This window comes from Aspergillus japonicus, assembly GCF_003184785.1.
Source record: "Aspergillus japonicus CBS 114.51 unplaced genomic scaffold BO86scaffold_16, whole genome shotgun sequence".
NCBI classification, from domain to species: Eukaryota; Fungi; Ascomycota; class Eurotiomycetes; order Eurotiales; family Aspergillaceae; genus Aspergillus; species Aspergillus japonicus.
In genome coordinates, this window is record NW_020291653.1 from 95,324 (window position 1) to 120,291 (window position 24,968).

General features: G+C 52.2%; 7 protein-coding genes across 7 annotated transcripts; 5 read left to right on the forward strand and 2 right to left on the reverse strand.

Annotated features, from left to right (window-relative positions):
- Positions 1 to 48: 48 nt before the first annotated feature.
- Positions 49 to 6,134, forward strand: pld3 (phospholipase D). Its single transcript, XM_025677486.1, has 3 exons — positions 49 to 284; positions 348 to 5,904; positions 5,966 to 6,134. The coding sequence occupies exon 2, from the start codon at positions 349 to 351 to the stop codon at positions 5,833 to 5,835; it is 5,487 nt and encodes a 1,828-aa protein (XP_025528896.1). The 5' UTR covers positions 49 to 284; position 348; the 3' UTR covers positions 5,836 to 5,904; positions 5,966 to 6,134.
- Positions 5,980 to 7,987, reverse strand: BO86DRAFT_388207 (uncharacterized protein). Its single transcript, XM_025671797.1, has one exon. It carries the CDS (start codon positions 7,954 to 7,956, stop codon positions 6,373 to 6,375), a length of 1,584 nt encoding a protein of 527 aa, XP_025528897.1. The 5' UTR covers positions 7,957 to 7,987; the 3' UTR covers positions 5,980 to 6,372.
- A 1,885-nt stretch (positions 7,988 to 9,872) lies between these two features.
- On the forward strand, positions 9,873 to 13,272 carry orlA (putative alpha,alpha-trehalose-phosphate synthase subunit Tps2). Its single transcript, XM_025669784.1, has 3 exons — positions 9,873 to 10,588; positions 10,678 to 12,922; positions 12,996 to 13,272. Exons 1-3 carry the CDS (start codon positions 10,166 to 10,168, stop codon positions 13,163 to 13,165), a joined length of 2,838 nt encoding a protein of 945 aa, XP_025528898.1. The 5' UTR covers positions 9,873 to 10,165; the 3' UTR covers positions 13,166 to 13,272.
- A 518-nt stretch (positions 13,273 to 13,790) lies between these two features.
- Positions 13,791 to 15,566, forward strand: BO86DRAFT_58240 (putative MFS monocarboxylate transporter). The gene has a single exon (XM_025677487.1). It carries the CDS (start codon positions 14,057 to 14,059, stop codon positions 15,503 to 15,505), a length of 1,449 nt encoding a protein of 482 aa, XP_025528899.1. The 5' UTR covers positions 13,791 to 14,056; the 3' UTR covers positions 15,506 to 15,566.
- Positions 15,567 to 16,165: 599 nt separating this feature from the next.
- On the forward strand, positions 16,166 to 17,222 carry BO86DRAFT_388210 (PDGFA associated 1 family protein). Its single transcript, XM_025671798.1, has one exon. It carries the CDS (start codon positions 16,562 to 16,564, stop codon positions 17,066 to 17,068), a length of 507 nt encoding a protein of 168 aa, XP_025528900.1. The 5' UTR covers positions 16,166 to 16,561; the 3' UTR covers positions 17,069 to 17,222.
- Positions 17,223 to 17,316: 94 nt separating this feature from the next.
- On the reverse strand, positions 17,317 to 19,050 carry BO86DRAFT_388212 (unc-50 family protein). Its single transcript, XM_025671799.1, has 4 exons — positions 18,705 to 19,050; positions 18,469 to 18,572; positions 17,990 to 18,327; positions 17,317 to 17,921 (listed from the first exon to the last, which is right to left on the reverse strand). Exons 1-4 carry the CDS (start codon positions 18,722 to 18,724, stop codon positions 17,610 to 17,612), a joined length of 774 nt encoding a protein of 257 aa, XP_025528901.1. The 5' UTR covers positions 18,725 to 19,050; the 3' UTR covers positions 17,317 to 17,609.
- A 1,441-nt stretch (positions 19,051 to 20,491) lies between these two features.
- Positions 20,492 to 24,909, forward strand: BO86DRAFT_398377 (Sec7 domain protein; the record flags this gene model as incomplete). The annotated part of the gene is made up of 2 exons (XM_025673549.1): positions 20,492 to 22,994; positions 23,054 to 24,909. The coding sequence occupies 2 exons, from the start codon at positions 20,492 to 20,494 to the stop codon at positions 24,907 to 24,909; spliced, it is 4,359 nt and encodes a 1,452-aa protein (XP_025528902.1).
- Between the last annotated feature and the right edge of the window lie 59 nt (positions 24,910 to 24,968).

Sequence of the window (24,968 nt, forward strand, 5' to 3'; positions counted from 1 at the left end):
ACCCAACACCCTCGGGAGGTTTAACCTACTAGTCTAACTTTCCTCCTCCAAACATCGCCCAGCATCCTCCCCTTTCGCAATCCACCACCACTCCTCCCTCCCCTTTCTCTCGTTCCCTTCCCCTTTCCTACTATCCTCCTCTTCGTTCGTCAGTCCTGGTTCGAACAAACATCATTGATTACATCGTCTAATACCTTGAACCTCGACATTGATCTTCAGATCTAGAATGATTAACACATATTGAGCTCCGTGGCCGCTTCCGACGGGATCACTTTGACCCGCATGTACGTCTGTCTCTGTTTACTCGTGTCAATCTTCGCTTGCTGAAATTGGTGCGTCACTGCCAGCATGACAGACCCCTTAACAGAACCCTCCGAGCCAAGGAGCTCGGAGAACACCCAAGCTCGCCATTATTGGAGAAGACCCGAGCCTATGTCGCTATCAGATGGAACCAAGCTCTCTTCTCCAAATCCATCGTCCCCCTCGATAATCCCGAAAACAGACACGCAGAATTTAGCGGAGGAAGAGGAACACGATCAGTTGAATGACTTGCCGCCTCTGCAGGACACGGCGGAAACCTTAACAAAAAATAAATCTAAAGCGCGTGCAGGACAAGCTAGCGGCTACCCGGAGGATCGGACGACATCCGGGGATGCTATATCTGGTGATAATCCTGGCTTGTTGATGCCTCGAAGAATGAATGAGACGCCCGAGGGATCGCAAACGTCCGGAAGCAGGAAGCCGCAACCGCCACTGCCAGCCGCGAGCCGCCGTCCGAGCGTTCAGTTTATTCGAGACCCTCCCGAAGTCGACCCCCTCACCGAGCTACCCAGTTCTAGGCCGCCATCAGTAAAGGGGGATGACACGGATCTGGGATTGAGAGGGAAACAGTCTTTACTCACGAAGTTGAAATCCTTCGCAGCCTCACCCTCGTTCGTTTCGCACTCCCGCTCAGCCAGTGGCGCAACCCTGAGCGATTTTAGAGCCACCAACAACGATCTAGCAACCCCGGGTTCGGAACGGGGCGAGTTTCGTTTCCCAAACACCCTGGAAGAGGAGGGAAGCGACATTGATGCCGATGCGGAGGAGAGCGCAGGGGAGAACCGTGTCCACCAGCCAAAGAAGAAGAAGAAGAAACAACGCAGACGTCAAAAAGATGAGTCGACCTCTCAAACGCAACCAAATACACCAAAAGCTACTACTCGCCCGTCGTTTCATTTGCCCAGCTCATTTGCACCCTTTGAGAATTACCGGTCAAACTTCTTCCCGCGCCGGGGGAGCACTGGGAATTTTATCCCGCAGCAGCGGGAGGGAGTTTCGGAAGATGAGGGTCGCGACCGGTTGAACAGGGATACGGCATGGAGGCGAAGAAGTGTCTGGCTTGCGAATGCGAGGGGACTCACTTATAGCGGACGTCAGCTGGACACTGCGACGAACCCCGACGAGAGAAGGCCGAGCAACCTCAGAAGACTGACCGGGCTGGCTGGCCCATCTGACAATACCGAGGGTACCGCGCCACCTTGGCGGCGCCACCGGGCTGATCGGGGTTCTAGCTTGAGCGCTCAAAAGTGGCGTCAGATCAAAGCTGGACTCAAGTTGATCGGGCAGAGACGCAAGGTGGATAATACGGTCGATCATGCAAAATCAGCAGAACTTCTGGCAGAACTTACGTCCGGGGTGCCGGCCGCCCTCATTCTAGCCAGCATGTTCCAGAGGGACGAGCATGGAAGCAAGCGCATTCCAATATTACTCGAACAGCTCAAGGTGCGGGTCACCGATAGCAAGATCGATTCACACTCCGGCGACCGTCATCTGGTTTTTCGTATCGAGCTCGAGTACGGAAGTGGAATGACCCGGATGAAGTGGATTATACACCGTACCTTGAGGGATTTCGCCAATATTCATCTGAAGTACAAGCTGCACTTTGGAACGCAGAAGTACATTCAATTACGGAACACTGAGAGTGGACAGAACCTCCCGCGCTTTCCCCGCAGTGCGTTTCCATATCTTCGAGGTGTGCGCGGCTTAGAAAGTGACATGGAAGATGAGGAGGACGATGGTGGATATGAGACGGCGGCTGAGGTAACAAGCGGCAACGAAAGGGGCGGTAAGAAGCAGCACCAGCAATTACCGCGGCGACCATCTGGTGGCATGTCTCGCAGACAGTCGAGTGCGACAATCCCAGATGGAGAGCTTCCTGCAGGCTCATCCGGGCCGGTAGAAGCTGGGTTCGCTAACAAGAAAGAGACTTACCCGGAGAGGCAACGAAAGAAGCTGGAGTCGTACCTACAGAAGCTAATCCGGTTCCTTATCTTTAAGCCAGATAGCAACCGCCTGTGCAAATTCCTCGAGCTTTCGGCACTGGGTGTCCGTCTTGCCGCCGAAGGGAGTTACCATGGCAAGGAAGGATATCTTGTTATCCAGTCGTCCAAAGGCCTTGATTTCCGGAGAGCCCTGACTCCAGGCATGGTAAAAAAACGTCACTCACCCAAATGGTTCCTTGTGAGGCACAGCTACGTTGTATGCGTCGATTCGCCGGAGGAGATGAATATATATGATGTGTTCTTGGTAGACCCCTTTTTCAAGCTCCAAACTCAGAAGGTTAGCTTGCGCAACCAAAAGGCAAAGGACTTTGCCAAGTCTGCAACGGAGTCAGCTCGACACCCGCAGCATCACACTCTAAGGCTCGAGAATTCGGAACGAAAGCTCAGACTGCTGGCCAGGAACGAGCGGCAACTCCACCAATTCGAGGACTCGATACGGTTCATGGTCAATAACACCCCCTGGGCGAGACCGAATCGATTTGAGAGTTTTGCCCCTGTACGGCAGAAGTGCTTCGCGCAATGGCTGGTGGATGCGCGTGATCACATGTGGGTTGTGTCCCGCGCGATCAACCAGGCCAAAGATGTCATCTATATTCATGACTGGTGGCTCAGCCCTGAGCTTTACATGCGTCGACCGGCCGCTATCAGCCAGAAATGGCGCTTAGACCGTCTCTTGCAGCGTAAGGCGCGTGAAGGTGTGAAGATCTTTGTGATCATGTATCGGAACATCAACTCCGCCATTCCAATCGATTCGGAGTACTCCAAGTTCTCTCTTCTTGATCTACATCCGAATGTCTTTGTTCAACGCTCGCCCAATCAATTCCGGCAGAATACTTTCTTCTGGGCACACCATGAGAAGCTATGCATCATCGACCACACTCTGGCCTTTGTTGGGGGTATTGATTTGTGTTTCGGAAGATGGGACACACCTCAACATCTTCTGACGGATGATAAGCCAACCGGCTTCGAGACACGGGAGGGACCAAAGGACGCGGATCATTGCCAGCTCTGGCCTGGCAAGGACTATTCAAACCCTCGGATACAAGATTTCTACGATCTCGACAAACCATACGAAGAGATGTATGATCGGAATATCATTCCCAGGATGCCTTGGCATGATATCTCGATGCATGTAGTGGGTCAGCCGGCCCGAGACCTCACGCGCCATTTTGTCCAAAGGTGGAATTACATCTTGCGCCAGCGAAAACCAACCCGTCCAACGCCATTCTTACTTCCACCTCCTGATTTTGATGCCGCTGATCTGGAAGCTCTCGGTCTTGATGGGACCTGCGAAGTTCAGATTTTACGTTCTAGTAGCATGTGGTCGACAGGCACACCGGACATAACCGAACACAGCATCATGAACGCCTACGTGAAACTGATTGAGGAATCCGATCATTTCGTATACATTGAGAACCAGTTTTTCATCAGCACCTGCGAGATTGACGGTAGAAAAATCGAGAATCAAATCGGCGACGCATTGGTAGAGCGCATCACCCGGGCTGCAAAGAACAAAGAAGCATGGCGTGCCGTGATTGTCATCCCCTTGATGCCTGGTTTCCAGAACACTGTTGATAGCGAGGGTGGAACTAGCGTCCGCCTGATCATGATGTGCCAATATCGCAGTATCTGTCGTGGGGAGACGTCAATCTTTGGACGGTTACGAGCATTGGGAATCGAGCCTGAGGATTACATTCAATTCTTCAGCCTCCGGTCATGGGGAAAAATCGGTCCGCAAAAGCAGCTCGTGACTGAACAGCTGTACATTCATGCTAAATGCATGGTCGTTGATGACCGCGCGGCTATCATCGGTTCCGCGAACATCAACGAACGGTCGATGCTCGGATCACGCGACTCAGAAGTTGCGGCGGTGGTTCGCGATACGGACATGATATGGTCTAGCATGAACGGCCGTCCCTACCTTGTGGGCCGTTTCCCGCACACTCTTCGCATGCGGCTTATGAGAGAGCATCTTGGTGTCGATGTCGATGAGCTGATGGAACATTCTTTGGCGACCGAGGAAGAGCTACTAAGGATTCAGATTGCCGAAGAGGGATCCAAGCCATCTGAGACCAACGAGGCACCTGACTCCGAGTCTCTCATGCTGGAGAAGAGGGACGAGAGAGACATGATTGAGCGCCGCCACCGCATTCAGGACGAGTTTCTCTCTCGTTCGGAAGACATGCACAGTTTCAATCATGACGTAGACTGGGAGCAGGGGAACAATCCCAATCTCAAGTCGAATCGGAAGCTCACTGCAGACCCGAGGGTAACCTCTAACCCAGAACACAAGAAAGATGTGGATGGTCTCGGGCCAGACCATTTGCAAGTGGCTCAGGAGGCCGGCCTCGAAAAGGGTCGAGATACCGAAATCTTGGAGGACAAGGCAGAGGTTCTGATTTCGCCTATTGCACCGGAGGGCAAAGGCACGCTGCAACAGCCTAAACGTCCTTCACAACGCACTGTGCGGCATACCAACTTTCATAGCACTAACGATGCCAGGCAGGCACCATCTGGTCTGGTCGCGCAGGGCAATGATGGCGCACAAGTTGTTGAAGGCGTGGCAAATATTCGACACCCGGCGCTAGCTCCGGAGCAGGAGACAGAAACCAACAAGAGCGGCAATCTGACGGCTGCACGAGACATTGGTGATAACGCTAAGTCTTACCTTTACGCTCCTGAAGTGAAGCATATATTCATCGACAAAGATTGTATGAGGGACCCTATACTTGATCTCTTTTACTTGGATACCTGGTCTGCCGTCGCCGAAAAGAACACCAAGGTCTTTCGTAGTGTTTTCCGCTGCATGCCTGATAGCGAGGTGAAATCCTGGAAGGAATACAAAGAGTACACTGCTTATGGGGATCGTTTTGCTGAAATGCAGAACCAACACGGTGTCAAGGTTCCGCAGCCTTCGAGTCAACGACAAACTGGGCCCCCAGGCACAGCTGCCGGCTTCCCCGGAGCAGCCGCCGGCATCAAGCACAGTCTAGCATCACACAGCCACGGTACCGAGGCCCATAAGGTGGAACGCAAAGAGCAAACCACCGTCGAAAAACCAGGGAATTGTGAGAGTGGATCAGTACAGGGCCCGAACGAGCAACCACTTGAGATGGCGACTCACGAAGGACTGTCGCCTATCGATGAAAAGTCTGCCCTAAAAGCAGCCGACGGCTCAGCATCCCGGCGGGTGCAGAATGGACGGACTGAGGATAGCGGCTCCTCTGGAGAGGACGTCGAGAAACACCGGTCAGATCGCCCGGCCATCGATTATTCTGACGCATTGAACAGAAATGCTACCGGTCAGTCTCGGCGGCGGAGACGACGAGCAACAACGCTCGGGTCAAAGCGTGACTTCCATGCGGATGAAGTGATGGACAAACAGCGAGCGGAAGACTTGTTGAATCAGGTTCAGGGTCATCTTATTCTCTGGCCTTACGACTGGTTAGTGCTTCACGACCCCCAAAACAGTTATCTTCCTAATTCGCTGACCCTGCTAATTCGAACATAGGCTTGAAAAAGAAGAACAAGGCGGGAACTGGCTCTACACATTAGACCAAATATCCCCACTGGAGATCTAGTGCGTGTCCCTTTCTCTGCTCTCGACTTACGGCTATGGTTATCCTCTAACTGTCAAACAGCAATTAGCACGATTCCTCAACGCCTCCTGCTTCTTCCTTCTGTTTTCGAAACGCTTTCCATGGCCCTGGGCCTTTCTGAACCTCCGCTACCATCCGGTACTTTTTGCAGATGCTCTCCCTCGACATGTATATATACCCTTCACGAAATCAAGACGGACCACTGGATTATGTGACATACACTTCTATGCATACCTAAGCAAGCGAGCCTTCTTCAACGATAATACTTCTCAATTCACCTATGATATCTCGTCCCGTACTACTTGGTAGCAAAGCGGATGCATCGGGAGTTGTCCATGTGTAGACACAAACAACAAATGAAAATGACTATTGTGACCGATGAAAGCCGAGTATTATAAATTTCCCTGGGCTACAGCCAAGCGTACGAGGTACACAAGTGAAGTGAAAGTTTAGTTGCTGCGATGTGGTGAGAGCTCTTTCCTAGATGCGAGAAGTTTGCGCATCTGTTCAGTCTTGTCGAAAGGTGTTCTGATGACAGAGCCCAGAAGATTTCTGGTTGGGGTGACGCGCCCCCCCGACCATTCCGCAAGGCGGGTGCGGAGCACTTGGTATGCGTCCCTGAAAGTCATTTGTACGAACGCCGTGTGCAGACATGGCGTGCCTAGGTCCTCCAAATAATTTGTGGGGTCCTGAACACATAGTCGCTGTGCTAAAGCCAAGTTGCCCCTCTCCAGGGCAGTTTGTCTTCGATTCAGGAGGGAAAATTGACCACGAAGGTGAACGGGCCAATTGGCTTTGGCACCATGCTCTTGGTAGGCTCTTCTTATCATGCGCCGGTCGAAGATAGCAGGAGGGTCAGCGGCGACCCCGGACTTCTGGAGGTCGACCTCTAGTCCGAACTTGTGCAAGAAGGCGAGAAGTTGCTCACCCAAGTCATTGTTTCCGAGAAACCGGCCATGGCTCATCTTCAAGAAGTTTGCGAGGAGAACGGCGAGCGCAGGGTGGGTGATCCCTGCACCGGTTTTACCATATAAGATATTGCTTTGCAAGATAAGGCGACTTGCCACAAACAAATACCGGAACGATGGATATTCAGCCTGCCAATTCTTTATATGTTCATACAGGTTGTCGTATTTCTCACCACAGTGGAACGACAGCCTGAGACGGGTTTCACGGTGGCGTACGTCGAGGATGCCAGCTTGATTTGACTTAACATTTGCCGAGGTGTGGCGTAGTACTACATAGGACGGATGACGCCGAAGTTCATTTTCGACCTCTCTTAGGAGGTCTGCGTATTGGCTGACCATATATGGCCGGGTGGGACTCGGTTCTCGTACTTGCCCTGAGCGACTGGGGTCAGGAACGAGCAGACGAATAGGCATAGCAGACAAAGTCGTCCCGAGTCCGAGGCTCCGAGCCCCTGACCACTGTAGCGGATGCGACACGACCCCTTCGAGCAACTGAGAAATCTCTGCAAGAATCTGCTGAGCCTGTTCCTCCTCGACGGCAGTCGGCATGATGTAGTCCCCTAACGCTCGAATTTCCGCACTGAGTTGCGAGCCACCATCTTGAAAGAATTGTGTTTTATTCGGATGCTCCAGCTGCTTTAACCAAACGGCACGTAATCGTGGACTGCGTAACGCGCCGAAGCTTAGACTCGTGCCCTGAGTAGGAGCGGAGGTTATTGAGGCTGCTGTGATCGATTCAGCACTAGGAGGTAATGGTTTCAGAGATTCCCCATGACTGGTAGTATGACTTTGTGGACGACTGGGCCGAGACCCGCTCCTGACGGTGCTTGGGACCTTGCGAACCGGACTTACATCCCCGGTATAAACTCTGCGAATCAAACTTGCGCGGTTGGCGTCGCGGTGCGCATCCAGAGTTTTCTCCAGGCTATCCGGAACAATCGCACCATTGTCGCTCCTGCAGTCGACAGTCCGATGCAAACGTCGACAGGGGATTGTCAGCGGAGAGGTGTACCAAGACGCATAGTTGCGTGAAAGAAGTATTCTTCGTTGCGGGAAGCTTGTCATGGTCGAGCATCAATAGCAACAGAAAAAAAGTTGTGTAAATAAATTACTATTATGGGGAAACCATGATTAGGGAAATTCATGTACATCCAAGTCCTCATCACGTGACTATATAGATTGCATAGCTGAGTCAGCACAACACCATGTATCTTTCAATTAGTCTAGCCTTAGGCGCATCAATCTTGAGTATTTCACCAGGTTCACACCCGTTCCAGATCGGGTAAGGACTATTTTTGTTCCCGAGTCCGCTTGGGGCTTCCCTTCTTCCCCAAGTCAATAATAATACGTAGTAGGGTCCGGTACGGAGTAATGATGCGCTTCTTCCATCATCAGTTATTTTGTGTACATCCATAATACTGAGTAGTACCTCCCTTTTCAGTGGGGTTCTGGTACTACTCAGTATCTCTTATGTATCAACTTATAAAGGCAAGTAAGTCAGGTTAGGGAGGCTAAATCCATGGAAAACTACAGGAATCGATCGTCGGGTTCCTACACTTGACACGAGACCCTGCACAGCATGCCCGACCATTCTCGATGTGCATCGACAATAGGCTCATTCAGGGACAAGGGACATGATGAGACAACAACGCGGCCATGGTACCTAACTTAACGCCTGCCGTCGAGTGACGGTGCTTGGGTCGCAGTTGAGAGATGTCCGGCACCAGCGCTCCGGTCTGGCATCTATCTCTCTCCTCGAGTTATCCGTCCAATCAGACCTACGTACCGATTTACCCTCAGGTCTACCTGCAGCTTCGGATTATGACGTAAAGGGGGAAGAGGAAAAGTGGGCGGTTTTCCAAAGTGGGGTGGTTTCGTGCTCTTGTCTCGAGGGCTCGAAGGTCGAATCCATTCTCCTCTTGTCCTCTGACTCCGTTTTTCTTCCGATCAACTATCCTGGTAGGGGGAATCTTCTGTGCGTCGGGCCAATTTCCCGGCCGTGATGTCTCGCATGTCTCTCTCGAATGCATCACCAATCCCTCATCTTTTCCAGCAGGCTTCGGAGACTGAACCGGTTTCTCTCTCTCTCTCTCTCTGACTTTCCCCCGTTTTGCTCTTCTCCTCTATATTCTCCACCCGTTATATGGTTTCTTTCCCTTTCGAGTTGCCAACCCCGCGGAGCCTGGAACCTTTCGGCCCATCCCATCCCATGCCTCCTATTCTTCCCTTGGTCTCTTTACCCTTCTCCGTCATTCTACCTCACTCGTGCAGGAAGGATTGGAGGTTAGAAGCTGGTGGTAGCAAACCACCTTCCGATGGTCACCGGGCCAGCTGATTGCTTGTTGGCTTTGCTTGAGCTCTCCCACACATCTTGCAGGTGTCGTCGAAGCAATCTGATGAAACTATTTTTTTTCTGCTTGATGTTTTCACTCTGTAACTATTTATTGTAAGATTGCGACAGGCTCTTTCTCTTGAATTGGGAGTCTGGATGGGTTCAATTAATTCGCTTGTAACAACAAGAGCCTGATGGGGGGAAAGGGGGGAGGGACTATGAAGATGCTGGCTATAAGATTGAGATGACTTTTGCTTCGTCTCCCTTTTGAAAAGCCCTTGCCTTTGGCAATAAAGTCGGTCATTCATCGTCATCTTCATTCATCGAGCGAGTACCCAGTGGGGTATGTACGTAGTCTGCCCAGGAAAGATCCCAACTCCCCCGATACGTGACCCCCGCGCACCTCACCGCCTCAGGCTCCAAAGCTTCAAAGTGAACTCTGCTTTCTCTCCTTCCATTTCATAGTTCCCTTTTCTCCTCTTCCACTTCCTCCTCTTCTTCCTCATCCTCAATCTCTCTTCTGCTGTTTGTCGGTGAATTCGATTTGATTGTTGTTTGCTGTTCTTCTTTTCCGTTATCCCCACTTTCCTGCCAGCTTTCATGGCCTAATTCGCAACTTTAACGCCGCTCTCCCCACACCCAACAACACCAACAACCCACCGTTACTACTTTTAGCTTATCTTTTCCCCTCCCAGGGTAACTCGACCCCTCTTCCTCCTACAAACTTAACTCATCGTATCCCCCTCCCTCCTCCTCCTCCCTTCTGCTTTTGCTTCATTTTATATCCATCACCCCATCTGGGTGAAAATAGCAGAGCTCATTCCCATCCCCTCCCTCGTTCTTCTTCCCAAAACAGAAGAAAAAACGCATTGGGCGGGCACTAATCCGGGAAATCGTTCCAGCATCCGTCGTGTTCTCCCGTTCCTGTCCGCTTCCGTCATCATGGCCTCCGAACACCGGGCTTCCACCAACTTGCCCGATGGCGAGCCCAATCCGGGTCCCATTGGGTCGGGCCTGAGTGTTCTGGGCGAAGACGCTTTCTTACAAGCATCTAATGCCACACCAGACCTGGCAGTTGAATCGAAACAGCCCGTCGTCTCCGATGGTCCTTCTTACTTCTCCGACGTCGCGACCAACTCACCGGCCGCCACTTCGTCCGTTGCCTCTCCTTCCACGCCTGCCCAGGCGGCTAGAGAAGCAAAATCAGGACGTGAATTATTGCGTCGGTTAAGTCTAGTTGGCACGCCCACGTTGTCAGACATGGATCCCCGTGAGCAGTACCCGGGCTTGCACCTCACCGGTCGGATCATTAGTGCTGCCTTCTGTGTTCCGTACAAACTCTACATGCGATCCGGTTCAGACTGGGTATGTCAGCCCTCCAACCATCAACTCGCATATCTCCTTTTGCGTGGACGCTATCTCTACACTCCGAAACTCAGCTGACTTGGCTTTAGGAACTGAAACCGCGCCCCGGGACATCTGCCCTATTTGACTCTCTGGCCTATCTCGGCTCCCAGGACTCGAAATGGTCTCACACCCTCGTTGGCTGGACTGGTGAGGTAGAACCAGCCCAAGAGACGACGGCACCTCTGCAACAGATCCCCATCAACACCAGTGCCAAATTCCCTACGACCGTAAACGGGCCCACCATACCTTTGAATAAAGCAGCAGCTCCAGTGCCCGTCGATGCTAACCAACGGCCGCCAAATCACCCTCTCCTGGAAGGACTCCGGGTAGGGCAAGCCGATCGAGATCAACTCGATAGGCAAATGAGCTCCACTCGCTATGGTAAAATCGCCCCTGTGTGGCTGTCGGCTGATTCGGATGTCCCCGAAGAACCCATCCTCTTGGAAGACCAAGGACGGTGGAGACGTTATGCCGAGAGGGAACTATACCCCCTACTTCATTACAAGCAGCATGGTCCTACGGATGGAAGGTCAGAGCGCACGTGGTGGGCCGACTATGTCCGCATGAACCGGCTTTTTGCGGATCGTATTGTGAAGGAATACAAGGAGGGTGACATTGTCTGGATTCATGACTACCATCTTTTCCTTTTGCCGAGCATGTTACGCCAGCGCATCCCTAACGTCTACATCGGATTCTTCTTACACGCACCATTCCCTAGCAGCGAATTCATGCGCTGTCTCGCCAAGAGAAAGGAGGTGCTCACTGGAGTCCTCGGCGCGAATATGATCGGTTTCCAAACCTTCTCCTATTCCCGGCATTTTTCGTCCTGCTGTACCCGTGTCTTAGGATTCGACTCTAATTCAGCTGGAGTCGACGCGTACGGTGCCCATGTGGCTGTTGACGTGTTTCCCATCGGTATCGATACCAGTGCTATTCAACGAGCAGCCTTTGACTCCACCGAGATAGAACAAGCGGTGTTGGGAATTCGCAAGCTGTACGCCGGCAAAAAAATCATTGTTGGTCGCGATCGATTGGACAGTGTCCGAGGTGTAGCACAGAAGCTGCAATCCTTTGAAGTCTTCCTCGAAAAGTACCCGGAATGGCGTGATAAGGTGGTTCTGATCCAGGTGACCAGCCCCACTAGCGTCGACGAGCAGAAGGAAGAAAACAAGATTGCTAGCCAGATCTCGAATCTAGTCTCTACCATCAATGGGCGATTCGGATCTCTGAGCTTTTCACCCGTCAAATATTATCCGCAGTACCTTTCCCCGCACGAGTATTTTGCATTGCTGCGGGTGGCCGACGTGGGCCTGATCACGACGGTTCGGGATGGGATGAATACGACCAGTCTGGAATATATCATCTGCCAGCAGAACAACAATGGCCCTTTGATACTATCTGAGTTCTCAGGTACTGCGGGAACACTCTCCAATGCAATTCATATCAACCCATGGGATACGGTGGGAGTTGCGGGCGCGATCAATAAAGCTCTCTGCATGTCCCCTGAGGAGAAAGCATCACAACAGCAGAGACTATACAAGCATGTCACTGCCAACACCGTCTCGGCCTGGTCTAAGCAATTCCTCACCCGTCTGCTCACGAATTTATCTTCCTTTGATCAGTCAGTGGCAACGCCAGCTCTCGATAGACTCAAACTATTGAAGCAGTATCGCAGAGCTCGTAAGAGGTTGTTCATGTTCGATTATGATGGGACCCTTACTCCGATTGTGAAGGACCCACAAGCAGCTATTCCATCTGACCGCGTTCTCCGCACTCTCAAGACCCTCGCGGCCGACCCACGAAATGCAGTATGGATCATCAGTGGCCGTGATCAGGCCTTCTTGGATGAGTGGATGGGCCATATTCCTGAATTAGGTCTAAGTGCCGAGCATGGATGTTTTATTAGGAAGCCTCATTCCGACGACTGGGAAAATCTGGCCGAGCGAAGCAACATGGGCTGGCAAAAGGAGGTCATGGAAACATTCCAACACTTTACTGAACGAACTCAAGGCTCCTTCATAGAGAGAAAGCGGGTCGCTCTCACGTGGCACTACCGGCGCGCCGATCCTGAGTATGGTGCATTCCAAGCTCGCGAGTGCCGGAAGGCGCTTGAAGATACCGTAGCCAAGCGATGGGAAGTGGAAGTTATGTCTGGTAAGGCCAACTTGGAGGTCCGGCCGACTTTTGTGAACAAGGGCTTCATTGCCACTCGCTTGGTCAATGAGTATGGAAATGAGCCAGGAGATGCACCCGAGTTTATCTTCTGCTCAGGAGACGATTTCACAGATGAAGGTATGTCCCCAACCTCCCTGCCGCCATTATCCTCGGCAAATACTTGGATGCTGACTGCACTCTTCGTTTCCAGACATGTTTCGTGCTCTGCAGGGATTCGACTTGCCACAAGATCACGTTTACTCCGTCACTGTCGGGGCAAGCTCAAAGCAGACAGCCGCCAGCTGGCATCTTCTCGAACCAGCGGATGTGATTGAAACGATCTCGATGTTAAACAATAGCTCTTGCCCTCAAGAGTACTAAAACACTCCACGCCACGACCGGGATGCAGCCCCCCATTTTATTTTTCCCCCTATTATTATTATTATTTTTTTCTTTTTTTTTTTTTTTTTTTTTTTTTTTTTTTTTTTTTTTTTTTTTTTTTTATTTTCATCTAGACAAAAAAAAAAAAAAAAAAAAAAAAAAAAAAAAATCGTTTCATCTAGACTTTAGCTTCGTTTTCATGCTTATATAACTCCATGTTTCGTCCCGGGGTGTTGATGCGGGGCAGCGATGGTGATTGATTTGTTAGAGCTCAAGGCGATTGGGAAGAGGGCGCTCGTCGGCCATTGAGAGGAACGTTCTCGAGTTCTTCTTTGTGGCATCTCTGACAGAGGGTCCATTTTCTCTTCGCTTTCGAATCTAATAGCTGTTGATACTATTTCCTTCTTGAACTGCTTTATAGATGGCCGAAGCGAAGATGACGCGCTACCCCTTCATATCCTTTTATCGTTGTCTAAAAGTATCGTGCGCTCCGAAGAATATAGAGAGAACACAGAATGCAGTTTTAAAAACCACCCATTACGAGTCGACGCCGCATAGCCGAGGCATCATGCCGTTCATGTTGTCTTGGCCCGATTCGGTCTTCTGTGCGAAAGAGACCCGGCAGGGAAAGACGCCCTGTTTCTCCACAATCCGGGGATTTCGGCCTATACTCCGCGCCCGCACTGAACTGACTGGTTTACCCCTCTTAGGCTCTTACTCTTACGGGTATGTCTCTTCTGTTCTCTGTTCCTATCCTCTTATGATGTTTCTGCCCTTCACGGACGTGGTGTCTTGTGCTTCGCCAGCCTTTTAGGAGAGTCCGATAACAGATTGTGGACCTGAATCATATTTATTGTCAATTAGAACATCCCCCACAGGTATCGAACGGCTATGAAGACAACCTCACAGCTACCGTGCAGCGTCGATCCAATCAGTCCAGCGCATGGAGCCCCCTCCGAGGAGAGCTCCAATGTTCTCTATAGAGAATCTAGAGATTACGTGGGAGATGATGAGGAAGATGTTATCGACACCCCACGGCCGAAGGAGCTGTCCAAGATCCCAACAAATGTGAGCCATTTCGAGGCCTTGACCACTCGAAGTTTGACGCTCGTTCGGACGAGGGAATCAGGCAAGGATTTGGGCCCCCCTCCGGACGGCGGCTTCAGGGCATGGTTCCAAGTGGCTCTTGCCCATTTTGTTATCTTCAATACCTGGGGCTATATCAATAGCTTTGGCGTCTTTCAAGACTACTATACCCAGACCCTGAAGCGGCCGCCCTCTGATATATCCTGGGTTGGCAGTATTCAGATCTTTCTACTGTTCTTCATTGGGACTTTCTCGGGACGTGCCACCGACGCCGGATACTTCAAAGTCATCCTGATTCTCGGGGCCATACTCGAGCTGTTTTGCATCTTTATGACTTCCCTGTGCACTCAGTACTGGCAACTGTTTCTGGCACAGGGGATCGGTCAGGGGATTGGCTGCGGGCTCATGTTTTGCCCGACTATTGCTCTGATTCCGACGTATTTTACTAAGAAACGAGCCATAGCGATTGGCATAACAGCCTCGGGATCGGCTACAGGAGGGCTGGTCTTTCCGGCGGTGGTCATGCGGCTTCTACCCCAGATTGGGTACGGATGGACGGTGCGAACGTTGGGCTTCGTTTCGCTAGCTACGTTGACACCCTGCTTGATCTTTCTTCAGCAAAGGCTGCCGCCCCGTCGTAGTGGACCACTGATCGAGTTAAACGCCTTCCGGGAGACTTCCTATGCGCTCTTTGCGCTGGGAATGTTCCTGAACTTTTGGGGTCTCTACGTGGGTTTCTTCTATATCAGCAGCTTTGCGCAAGACATCGTCGGCGTCTCTGAGTCTACCTCGATTGATGTGCTTCTGGTGATGAATGGGGTAGGCCTGGTGGGTCGCTTGATCCCCAACCTGCTGGCGGACTGGTACACAGGCCCATTGAATATGCTCATCCCCTTCAGCCTGATAACTGGGGTGGTGGCCTACTGCTGGGCGGTGGTAGGGAGCTATAACGGTCTGTACGCTTTCAGTGCCTTCTATGGGCTTGCAGCGGCCGGCATCCAATCCTTGTTTCCCGCCACATTAAGTACATTGACCACCGACTTGAAGAAGACAGGAGTTCGTATGGGGATGGTGTTGAGTGTGGTGGCAGTGGCCGCCCTTATCGGCACGCCTATTGCAGGAGCTCTGGTAGATCGAGACGGCGGACGATATCTATACGCACAGATGTTCATGGGGAGTGCCATTCTGGCGGGCACATTGACTTTGATTGCAGCGCGCACAAGCAAATTAGGCCTGTCCTGGCAACGCGCTTGAAGTTGATTCATGATATCAGAAAGGGAGGAAGGACGGAGAAGAAGATTCAATAGAGAAAAACACTCACAAGTCATGAACTTGGTTTCTAATATAAGCAAATATTGTAGTATCAAGATATACGAGTAGGTATAGAATAGATATAGTGCTTGTTAACCTGGATAGAACATGACATATTAGGTTATCGAGTATCGAATGATACAGTATAGTACAATACAGTACATACTGTATTCGAAATTAGAAGCAAAAATTCAAGTGCACCGATCTCCCCCTCCCCCGCTTTCTCTCCCGGGAGAGTAACAGAGGTGCCAGGTGACTGACTAACTGACTGCTCTTCTCCAACTTCATCTTCATCCCTCCCTCCCTCGCCAACTCCCTCACTCATACACATACACACACTCTCTCACGCACACACACTCTCTCTTCCTTCCCTGCCACCACCGCCACCGCTCCTCCTCCCCCATAACGGCGCAACGCACGACAACTCCCTTTCTTTATTCCTCATTCACCATGGCACCCCGCGGTCGCGGAAAGTTTTCCAAACCTTCGCGAGGAGGTACGTGCAAAAGCTAAACACCAAATTCTGAGAGCGAATGAAGCGGACTTTCCCTCATCAGCATCACACCACAAGAGAAGGATATTGGCCGCGACTGACCCGGTGCAATTTTCCTGCGCACACATCGAACAGGTGGAAAACATTTCAGTCGTGATGTTCAACCCATTGACAAAGATGGAAACCCTGTTGGCCTTTGGAGGGTTCGTATGCCTATTCTATTTTTTTTACCCCCGGACACTCCTACTCTACCTAGACTCAACTACACCCCTACATGTCCTATTCAATCCCCCCTACAGCTGTAACCCACTTCAAATCCCAGCTCCCCTAATTCCGAGACCACATCACAGGATTCCGAGGAAAACAATCTCTCTTCTGCCGAGGAAGCGGAATCTTCTGAATCAGACTCCGACGAGTCATCCGACAATGATGATGATGAACCTTCCAACAGCGCCAGACCCGGTCCGTCTTCCATACCCGTTGCGAGCAGCAGCGGTACGAACGAAATGACGCGTGAGGAGCGGCGTGCGGCTGCCAAAGCGAAAAAGCAGGCTGCCCAGGCTCGCCGGATGCACACCGCCGCTCAACCGGGTGACCTGCCCCCTTCGAATTCAGACGAATCAGGCAACGACACCGACGACGATGACGACGACCTACCAGCCAATCCCAACCACACGGCCAAATCACGCTCCCAGCTCAGCGACAACCAGGAAGACGCGCAAAAGCCGCAAGGCGATTTATCGCAGTTGTCGCGGCGGGAGCGCGAGGCGATCGAGGCTCATCAGGCGCGACAACGCTACTTGAAGCTTCACGCCGAGGGTAAGACAGAGGAGGCTCGCTCCGACTTGGCTCGCTTGGCGATCGTTCGCGAACAGCGTGAGGCCGATCGGCTCCGCAAGGAAGCCGAGAAGGAGGAGAAGGTCGAGCTCGCGAAGCAGCGTGCCGCCGAACGAGATGCCAAGTTGCAGGCCTCTAAGGGTGGGAAGAAGAAAGGTGCGCCAAAGAGAAAGTAAACGCCACGCAATAGACATCTCCAATTTGGTTTTACTTCCCGCTGCCGCTGGTGCACGTCATATACATTGATTTGGTACAGGTTTTGGAATTATGATTGGCCTTACTTCCCCTTCTAGTCTTCTCTATCAAGTCCTTGGTAGTAATACAGAGCCACACGTGACATAAGTTCATGCATTATATCTATCCAGGAGATGTACTGTCCAGTACGAAAGTACTTCTGTTTTGCGCTACACCTCAACTAAGAGGTGAGACGACGCATGTTCACATCCATTAGGACTAGGTTATCAGACAAAAGACCCTGCAAATCCTTTCAACCTGGAATCCGGGCTCTCCTCTTTGAAAAGAGAAGGCGAAAGATGTTATCATGAATCAGTGATCCATGACTGACCGAGTAGTTGCAGCACCAACGCAAGATGACATATACGCCAGCGCTGAGCAGAAAACTTTGAAAGACTTACATACATTGCAGCTATGGTAATGAAGAGGAGATGCTCTTGAAGGGGGAGCAGCTCGAGCACCTGCTCGAACAAAAGGCAGTGCTTATGCGCCCCAGACCAAGATCTCCAGGATCTGGCCTTGCATGACCAGGCTCCATCCGGCGACTAGGCTAACAAGCCACAAGATCGCAACTGCTAGGATAGGGAGCAAGAGTAGTTCGGTGTTGTGCAAGAAAGGAAGGGCATTGTACCCCAAGAACGTGATATAGGTGTAATATGTCAGTGCGGACAGGTAGAGCGTGTTGCCGAGGAATGTAGCCAGGAAATTGCTTGGACTGCGGGTGAGCAGTGGTAGAAGAAGAAACTGCACTACATAAAGATGCAGATAAAGGGGAAAGTATGCCCGGTTCGATACCTAAGATTTGCGAGATTTAGTTTCCCTGCTCGAAATCCTGGGCCCTGAGACAGGTTGAAGTGACTTACGTCAAAGCAGTAGCCAAACTCCAGCTGGTCCTTTTCACCGGGCTGCGTGAACAAGCCCTGCGCCGCGCCACGCCGCCGACCACGACTACCTCGAAATCCCGTGAGGGAGGCTGCGGCGCCGTGAGGGCCGAACAGGCGGGGAATCATGAGATATCCCAACGTCGAGACCAGAAGCGAGGACCCGACGAAATGAACGAAGATGAAAATCAGAGACAGCCGAACAATGGATCCAAACGACGGCGCATAGGCGAGGCCCCACGCGAGGGCTGTGAGAAGAAGGAAGAAGGAGAGCAGGTAGGTGAAAGATGGATCCGGGCGATGCCAGGTATTCTTCGTTTCTGGAGATGGGTCAGTTCCTCCCCCCGGCAACCTGGTCGGAGATGCAGAATACGTATATTCGTGACAACCTACGTTTCTTTGAGCCAGACAAGGAGTCAGTAGACAATCAACATTTCCTGTTGTCTGGGAACAGGAACAACGCACATGATAGTATATTGACTTGAAGACTTTCTTAGGCGCAATCAACAGAGAGGTCATCTCCCAAATTGCCATCTCGAAATCCATCTGCGGGAACTTGAATAGCCTAACCCACAACGAGGAAGGGAGGGGTACGGTCAGTGATGGGCCGAGGATGTCGATAGAGATCGTCCTGGAAGCTCCACGCCGGGCTATACGCCGCGTACCGAAGGCTCCGAGTTCGAATTGAGATGCCTACCTTTTGAAGAAGCGCGGCATCCGTATATTGGATCTACGGCTGGCAGGCGTTGTGCCGCCGAAATTCAATGGACTGGCATGTTGGCGGGGAACAGATATATGAGGGTTCATCTTTCAGAAAGTGGACGAAGGGAAGGGGAGGTCCCAAATCGCGGGACAGCACCACGTAAGTGGAATGAGACTCATGCAAATTGAACGCGTGACGAGCTCCAGAGGCGAAGCTAATTAAGCCACAACAGATTTACTGTTGGTGGAGGAGGAGGAGGAGGAGGAGGAGGAGGAGGAAGAAGAGAAGAAGAAGATGATGATGATGGATGGTGGGATTGAATCTCCTTCCAACAGTTGAAACAACGCATGGGATGTTATGTCATCATCTGATCTGGGGCCTTCTTGCCGGCGGAGGAATTTTGGACCCGTTTTAGTAGGAAGCCCTCCGTAACCTACTGTCTAGTACAATACAGTACATTGTAGTACATGTACATGAACTGTACTGATTGTACTCCGTACTCAGCGTTAAGTTGTAACCTACCGCAAACACTGGTGGTCCTCTATACGGAGTAGACTGGACCTATATACAGATCTGGTTAGGGAATCGAATAATTTTGGAAGTTGGAAGAGGCAGTATTCCAGTTGGACGTGTCGTCTCCCTGTTGACTTAGTTTAGTTGACTACGGGGGACCCTACGGGGGACCCTACGGGGGTAGTAACTTACTTACTTCGTACAGTACTCCGTACTTTGCAAATCATGAATCGGTGCCTGCAGCCGTCGATAAAGTGGCCCCTGAACTCTTTAGATCCAACACTATTCCAATTATTCTTCTTGTTGTTTGTTGTATTGATTCTTCCTTCTTCCTCTCCCTCCATCTTGCCAGGGTCCCTGACTCTTTCAAATAATGATCGAGCATGCTGTGTCCCTCACCTGATAATCCCATGCCGACTACATTTTCCAGTGTTTGATTGAGACGCTGGCGTATGCATTAACATGCAGTCGATGTAGCTTACGAGGTATGTACTGTTCTCCTTTCCTCCCCTTCCCTTCAGCGTTCGCGATCCTCGTGGCCAGTTCGCTCTCTCCACCCCCACGCCCACTCATGTCTTGACTCTTGTTAGACTTTCCATATCCCTTGGGTCTTCTTCATCGCGGTCTCCCGTTTCCTCGACCTATTGCCTGTCATCCATCCACTTTTTTCCCTGACCCATGAAATCCCCTCTTTCTCCCCTCCCCCGTCTCTCCAAATCCACGTCGATCGATCCCTCATTCTTTCACTCTGACTGATGACTGAAGGAAGATAGCAGGATCGATATAGCTCGCTTTTAATCATCACGCACTCCAATTGCAGCACTCGGTCCCTCCCCCCTCCCCCCTCCCCCTTACACCACCAATTCACTTCTCTTTCCACCTCTCACACGATGTTTAGCTGGTGGTGAATTTTGACCTACACTGTGCTTCGATGACGGCGACGGCCATTTTTATGCCGATTATCTAATGTCCGCGAATTGGCTGCCGGCACATTCTTGAAATCAGGAGAAGGATCAGGGCTTCTGAGCCCCTCAAGGCGAACGGTGACGCTCAATAGTCCACCGACCAATCGCTCCAAAACGGACGTTCTGTCTCGCTTCCACGACTGGGCACAGGTCCTGCTCTTTCTGATTTCCTGTCTTCTCTTTTCCCTTCCTCTTTACGTTCTTTCTAGGCCCCGTCGCTCGCTTCGCATTAATGCCACGAACCCCGGCCATTCGCAGAAGTCTTCTTCGATGAATAGAACCTCTCTTTTCGATAGTCGCATAATGCCTCCGCAACACGCAAGCAGTTCACCTCCTCAAACCCCTCCGTTCGAACCAAGCGACCGCATAGCCGCGAGAAGGGGAACCCACCCGAGACCTTCCGTGCGGGAGACCTTTCTGGACGACTTCAATCCAGCTGATAATGCCAACGACAGCAATGAATCGGGCGACGAGCGCGACCCCCATGACTTGTCGCTATCGCCGAAACATGCAGCCCGCACCTCAATTGTGGATAACATGCTCCTGTCGTTGGATCAGTTTGCTTCGGGCTCTTTGCTGGATGACTATCGCTTATTCAATTCGGTGTTTGAGACCGACTTGTGCGGCAACGGTTCGCCAGAGTCGATCGCGCAACGCCGCTATCGTGGCCACACGTTCTCTTCCTCCGTGTCCTCGGAGGTAGAATGCACATACGATGAGAGCACTGGCCGTTATGCAACACAGCCGGCGAGAAGCCGTAGAAGCAACAGCAGCTCGAACTATCATACCAGCCTACGAAGATACGGCAGCACTCGCAGTCGCGAAGGAACCGGCTCCCGTGGTCAACTCTACGATTACAGGACCAATTCGAACATTGCGTCCCCAGCAAATATCCGAGCTTCTCGGAATGGAAATCGAGGCAGCTCCTCGCCCCCCACGGATCTTACTTCATCGCAAACGGGACGACTGGACGCGGCCGGCGAGAGGCGTTCTGCGAGCTTAGACTTCGGCACGAGACAGCCATTCATCTCATTTCCGGATCTTGTCTTTGACTTGGACTCCTCATCGTATGGAGGGCTTGATGCAGCCCCGACTCCAAGCGTCCCCGGTGGACCTAGTAAATTCCACTCGTCTCCGCAGGCTGAATTTGCAGGCGCCTCTAACCCCCAGCAGTCAAGGACGACACCCGTGGCATCGCGCCGGAACAGCGTCAAATCTCCGCGGTCGAACAACAGTCGAAAAACTCGACCGGAAAATCTGGGCACGGCGACGATCCGGAGTCATCATTCAGATCTGGCCAACCTCGGGGAGAGCGGACTCGAACTTCCGCCGACGATCCCTGCATCGCTCGACCCGCCCGCGCCGAGCCCAACCATTTCCTTCAACAAGCCGATCTTCCCCGCGCCACCCGACCCCGCTCCAGCAGCCAAGGAACGGCCAGGGTTCTTCCGGCGTGTGTTTGGCTCCTCAAAGGTGTCGACCGCCATTTCAAGCGAGTACCACCCTTCCGACCACGTCTTTGCCCAAGAAAACGACCACAAGGATCCCAGCGGATTTGGGCCGAACGCCAAGAGCTGGAGACAGCCATTGAAGAATAGTGCAGCAGGAATCAACTCGCACCGCGAAGGAGGAACGCACCAGGTGGTGACCAAGAAGTCTTCCTTCTTCCGTCGGCGCAAGAAGTCGGTTGCTGAAAGTGCTCCTCCCCCCATCTTCTTTCCCCCGGAGCTCAGCGGCCATCTCCGCGTACTGGAACCGGCCAAACCGGAGGCTATCTCGGTTAGCAGTGTAGGGAAAGGGATGAACCCTTCTTCCACTGCAGACCCCGGCAGTAGACCCTTGGACCGGCGCCCAGCCGCGGAGGCCCAAAACCTGCGAGGTTCGCCGACGCAAAATCAGAGAGGGAGTTTAGTCACAGCAACCCAGGGTCCTTCAAAGGCTAAATACAGCCTTTACCCGACGGTTCCACCGAGCAGCGCTCCGGAGGCATCATCACTCGGCCTCACCAGCAGTGTAGATGAGGCGTCGACCATCATCAGACCGGGCAGCTGGGATCCGAGTCATCCTGCCGACCAGCGGCAAGAGCCGGAGCACCCATGGCGTGGAAAGGGAGTGGACTCGAACAGTAACGACGTAGATAACGGTTCTGGTGCTAGTACTCTTCAAACAAAGCTGAAACCTGAGGAGATACCCGGCTCCTCGCTTTCGCCTGTGGTTGAAAGCTTCTCTCAGACAGGTGCCGTCCCTGAGGAGAACCTTGATGACATCGCCCTCCAGAATCCACCGAAGTTGAAAGAAGCCCACGGAGCCTTCCCTTCAGATGTGTGCAAGGATAATGAAATCGAGAGGAATACGGCTGCGGCTGCGGCTGGCTTGAACGAGTCCCCACGGGTTTCAACTTCGGAAGTTTCGAATTACTATACGGCATCAGAAGCTCCCACCGCATTGTCAATTGAGCCAAAACGCATAGATCCCCTCAGAGAGGAGTCTCATCGTTCAGACAGCCCCCTTGGCGACGAACCGACAGATTCCGACCGGGAGCAAGCGAGGATGTTGTTCGAAGGCCAGGAACAAGTGGTCGGGAACGAGCCTGCCGCCGCCTGGCTTGGGGATCCCGACCGTGCTTCGATACGCAACGCATACATGGAACTTTTCGACTGGTCCAACCTCAACATACTGGCAGCCCTGCGAAGTCTTTGTACTCGGCTAGTGTTGAAGGGTGAGACTCAGCAAGTGGATAGGGTCCTGGATGCTTTTTCTACAAGGTGGTGTGCGTGTAACCCGCGCCATAGCTTCAAAGCTGCAGGTAGGTTCAGCCTAATTCCAGAAATGAGCGCCATGGCCGGACTAATGGTATGACTCTAGATGTTGTGCACACGATCTGTTACTCTCTCCTCCTGCTGAACACCGATCTGCATCTTGCCGACATCGAGCAGAAAATGACTAAGACTCAATTTGTTCGAAACACGATGCCCACGATCCGTCGGGTGGCTACCGAAGCCGCCCCTGACGAAAGTCTCAATGGTAAATCGAGAGCCTCGACGCAAGACCCGATGTCACCCACCGACGACCATGACCGGGGTTTTGCGAGCATGGATAGGCCACTGAATCAACCGGCAAAATTAGTCAACCGACTGTCTCGGACGGATCTATCTGCGAAGATTACAACTGATCCCGATAACGAAACTGGCCCGCTTGTCAACACGCCTTTCATTGGGTCGATGAGGGTATGGGAACAACAGGTCGAGGCTGTTCTCCGGGACTTCTATTCCTCGATCCAGAAACAGAAGCTTCCTCTTTACGGCGCGTCAACAGAGAAAGAAGGACCGCGGTCTTCAGCCAACAACTTGCTTGGCCCTTATACTAGTGGGCTCCGCCGAAGTCCCAGTACTGTGAGTAGAAGTGGCTCTGACATCTATCCTCGTGGTCGCTCTGCAGATTCCCGCTATGGGACTGCGCGGTGGTCATCTAAACCTCGTTCGCGAGCGAGGCTATATCCTCCGTCTACCATGGGATCCAGTAGGACCAGCTTGGACGATCAGGCATCGCTCTGGAGTCCTTCCGCATCAAGTACTTGGAGTAAGTACTCCTCCGGAAAGTTGACTTCGGCATCAGTGGATTCATTTGGGTCAGACTTTCCGCGCGGGGATTATCAGCAGTCGATAGGCTTCGCCAACGCCTTGAGTCAAGCCATTATCCGTGAAGATTCGGCCCATTCAATCACAAGCATCGAAGATGCTGAGAGAGATACCCCGCTTTTGGAGGACGAAACTCTACAACTTGCCGGCGCCCCTTGGGCCAAGGAAGGCAGTCTGAAGCATAAACACCACCTGGACTCAGTTGATAAGAGGGCCAAGGATCGCAATTGGAACGAGTGCTTTGCGGTCATTCAGCAGGGCTGGATGCGCCTTTTCTCTTTCAACGCCTCGGTCAAAGGCGCCCGGCAGAAACCTAAGCAGCGTCACCCGGCGGGTCTCGTGGTGGGAGGCGGAAACTGGACTGAGAACGCAGAAGAGACTTGGAAATTTCTCCTCCGTCAGACCATTGCCAGTGCGCTTCCACCTCCCGGCTACTCCAAATCTCGCCCCCATGTTTGGGCTCTAAGCCTCCCAACCGGTGCGGTGCATCTTTTCCAAGTGGGAACCCCGGAGATTGTGCGCGAATTCGTATCAAGTGCCAACTATTGGAGCGCCAGGCTATCCAAAGAGCCCTTGATCGGTGGAATCAGTAATATCGAGTACGGCTGGAGTGATGCCGTCATCAACAGCGCTCTCATCTCGGCCGAGAGCAGTCGGACGCCACCTTCTTCATCCGGGGCTCGACCCAGCATCCAAAGTTCGATCCGTAGCTCGATCGATCAACAGGGCATTCGACCTCGGTTACCAGCCGATCGGGTCCTCATTAGCGACTGGGCTCCTCCCCAGCAAAGCATGGTGGCCTCGGCCCTTCCCGAGGCTGACCAACTCAAAGCTTTGCAGACGTATGTCAAGAATGTTGAAGACGAGCTGCAGCGGCACAATGAACTCCGCTCTGCCATGATCCTAGCGTTTTCGCCTCGGCACCCCAATGCTTCTAAGGCGTTGGCGAATTGGGAGCGAAAGTCTTCATACCTGTTGCGTGAAATCGTGAAATTTCGCACATATATCGATTCGTTGTCGGGTGCACTGGAGCAGAAGAATAGGATCTATGCAGCCCGCGAAGAGACTGCGGCAGAGGAGTGATTGGGGCTTCCTGTTCTTCTGGCTCCTTTGGTTTGTGACACTCAAGCTCATGTTTTTCA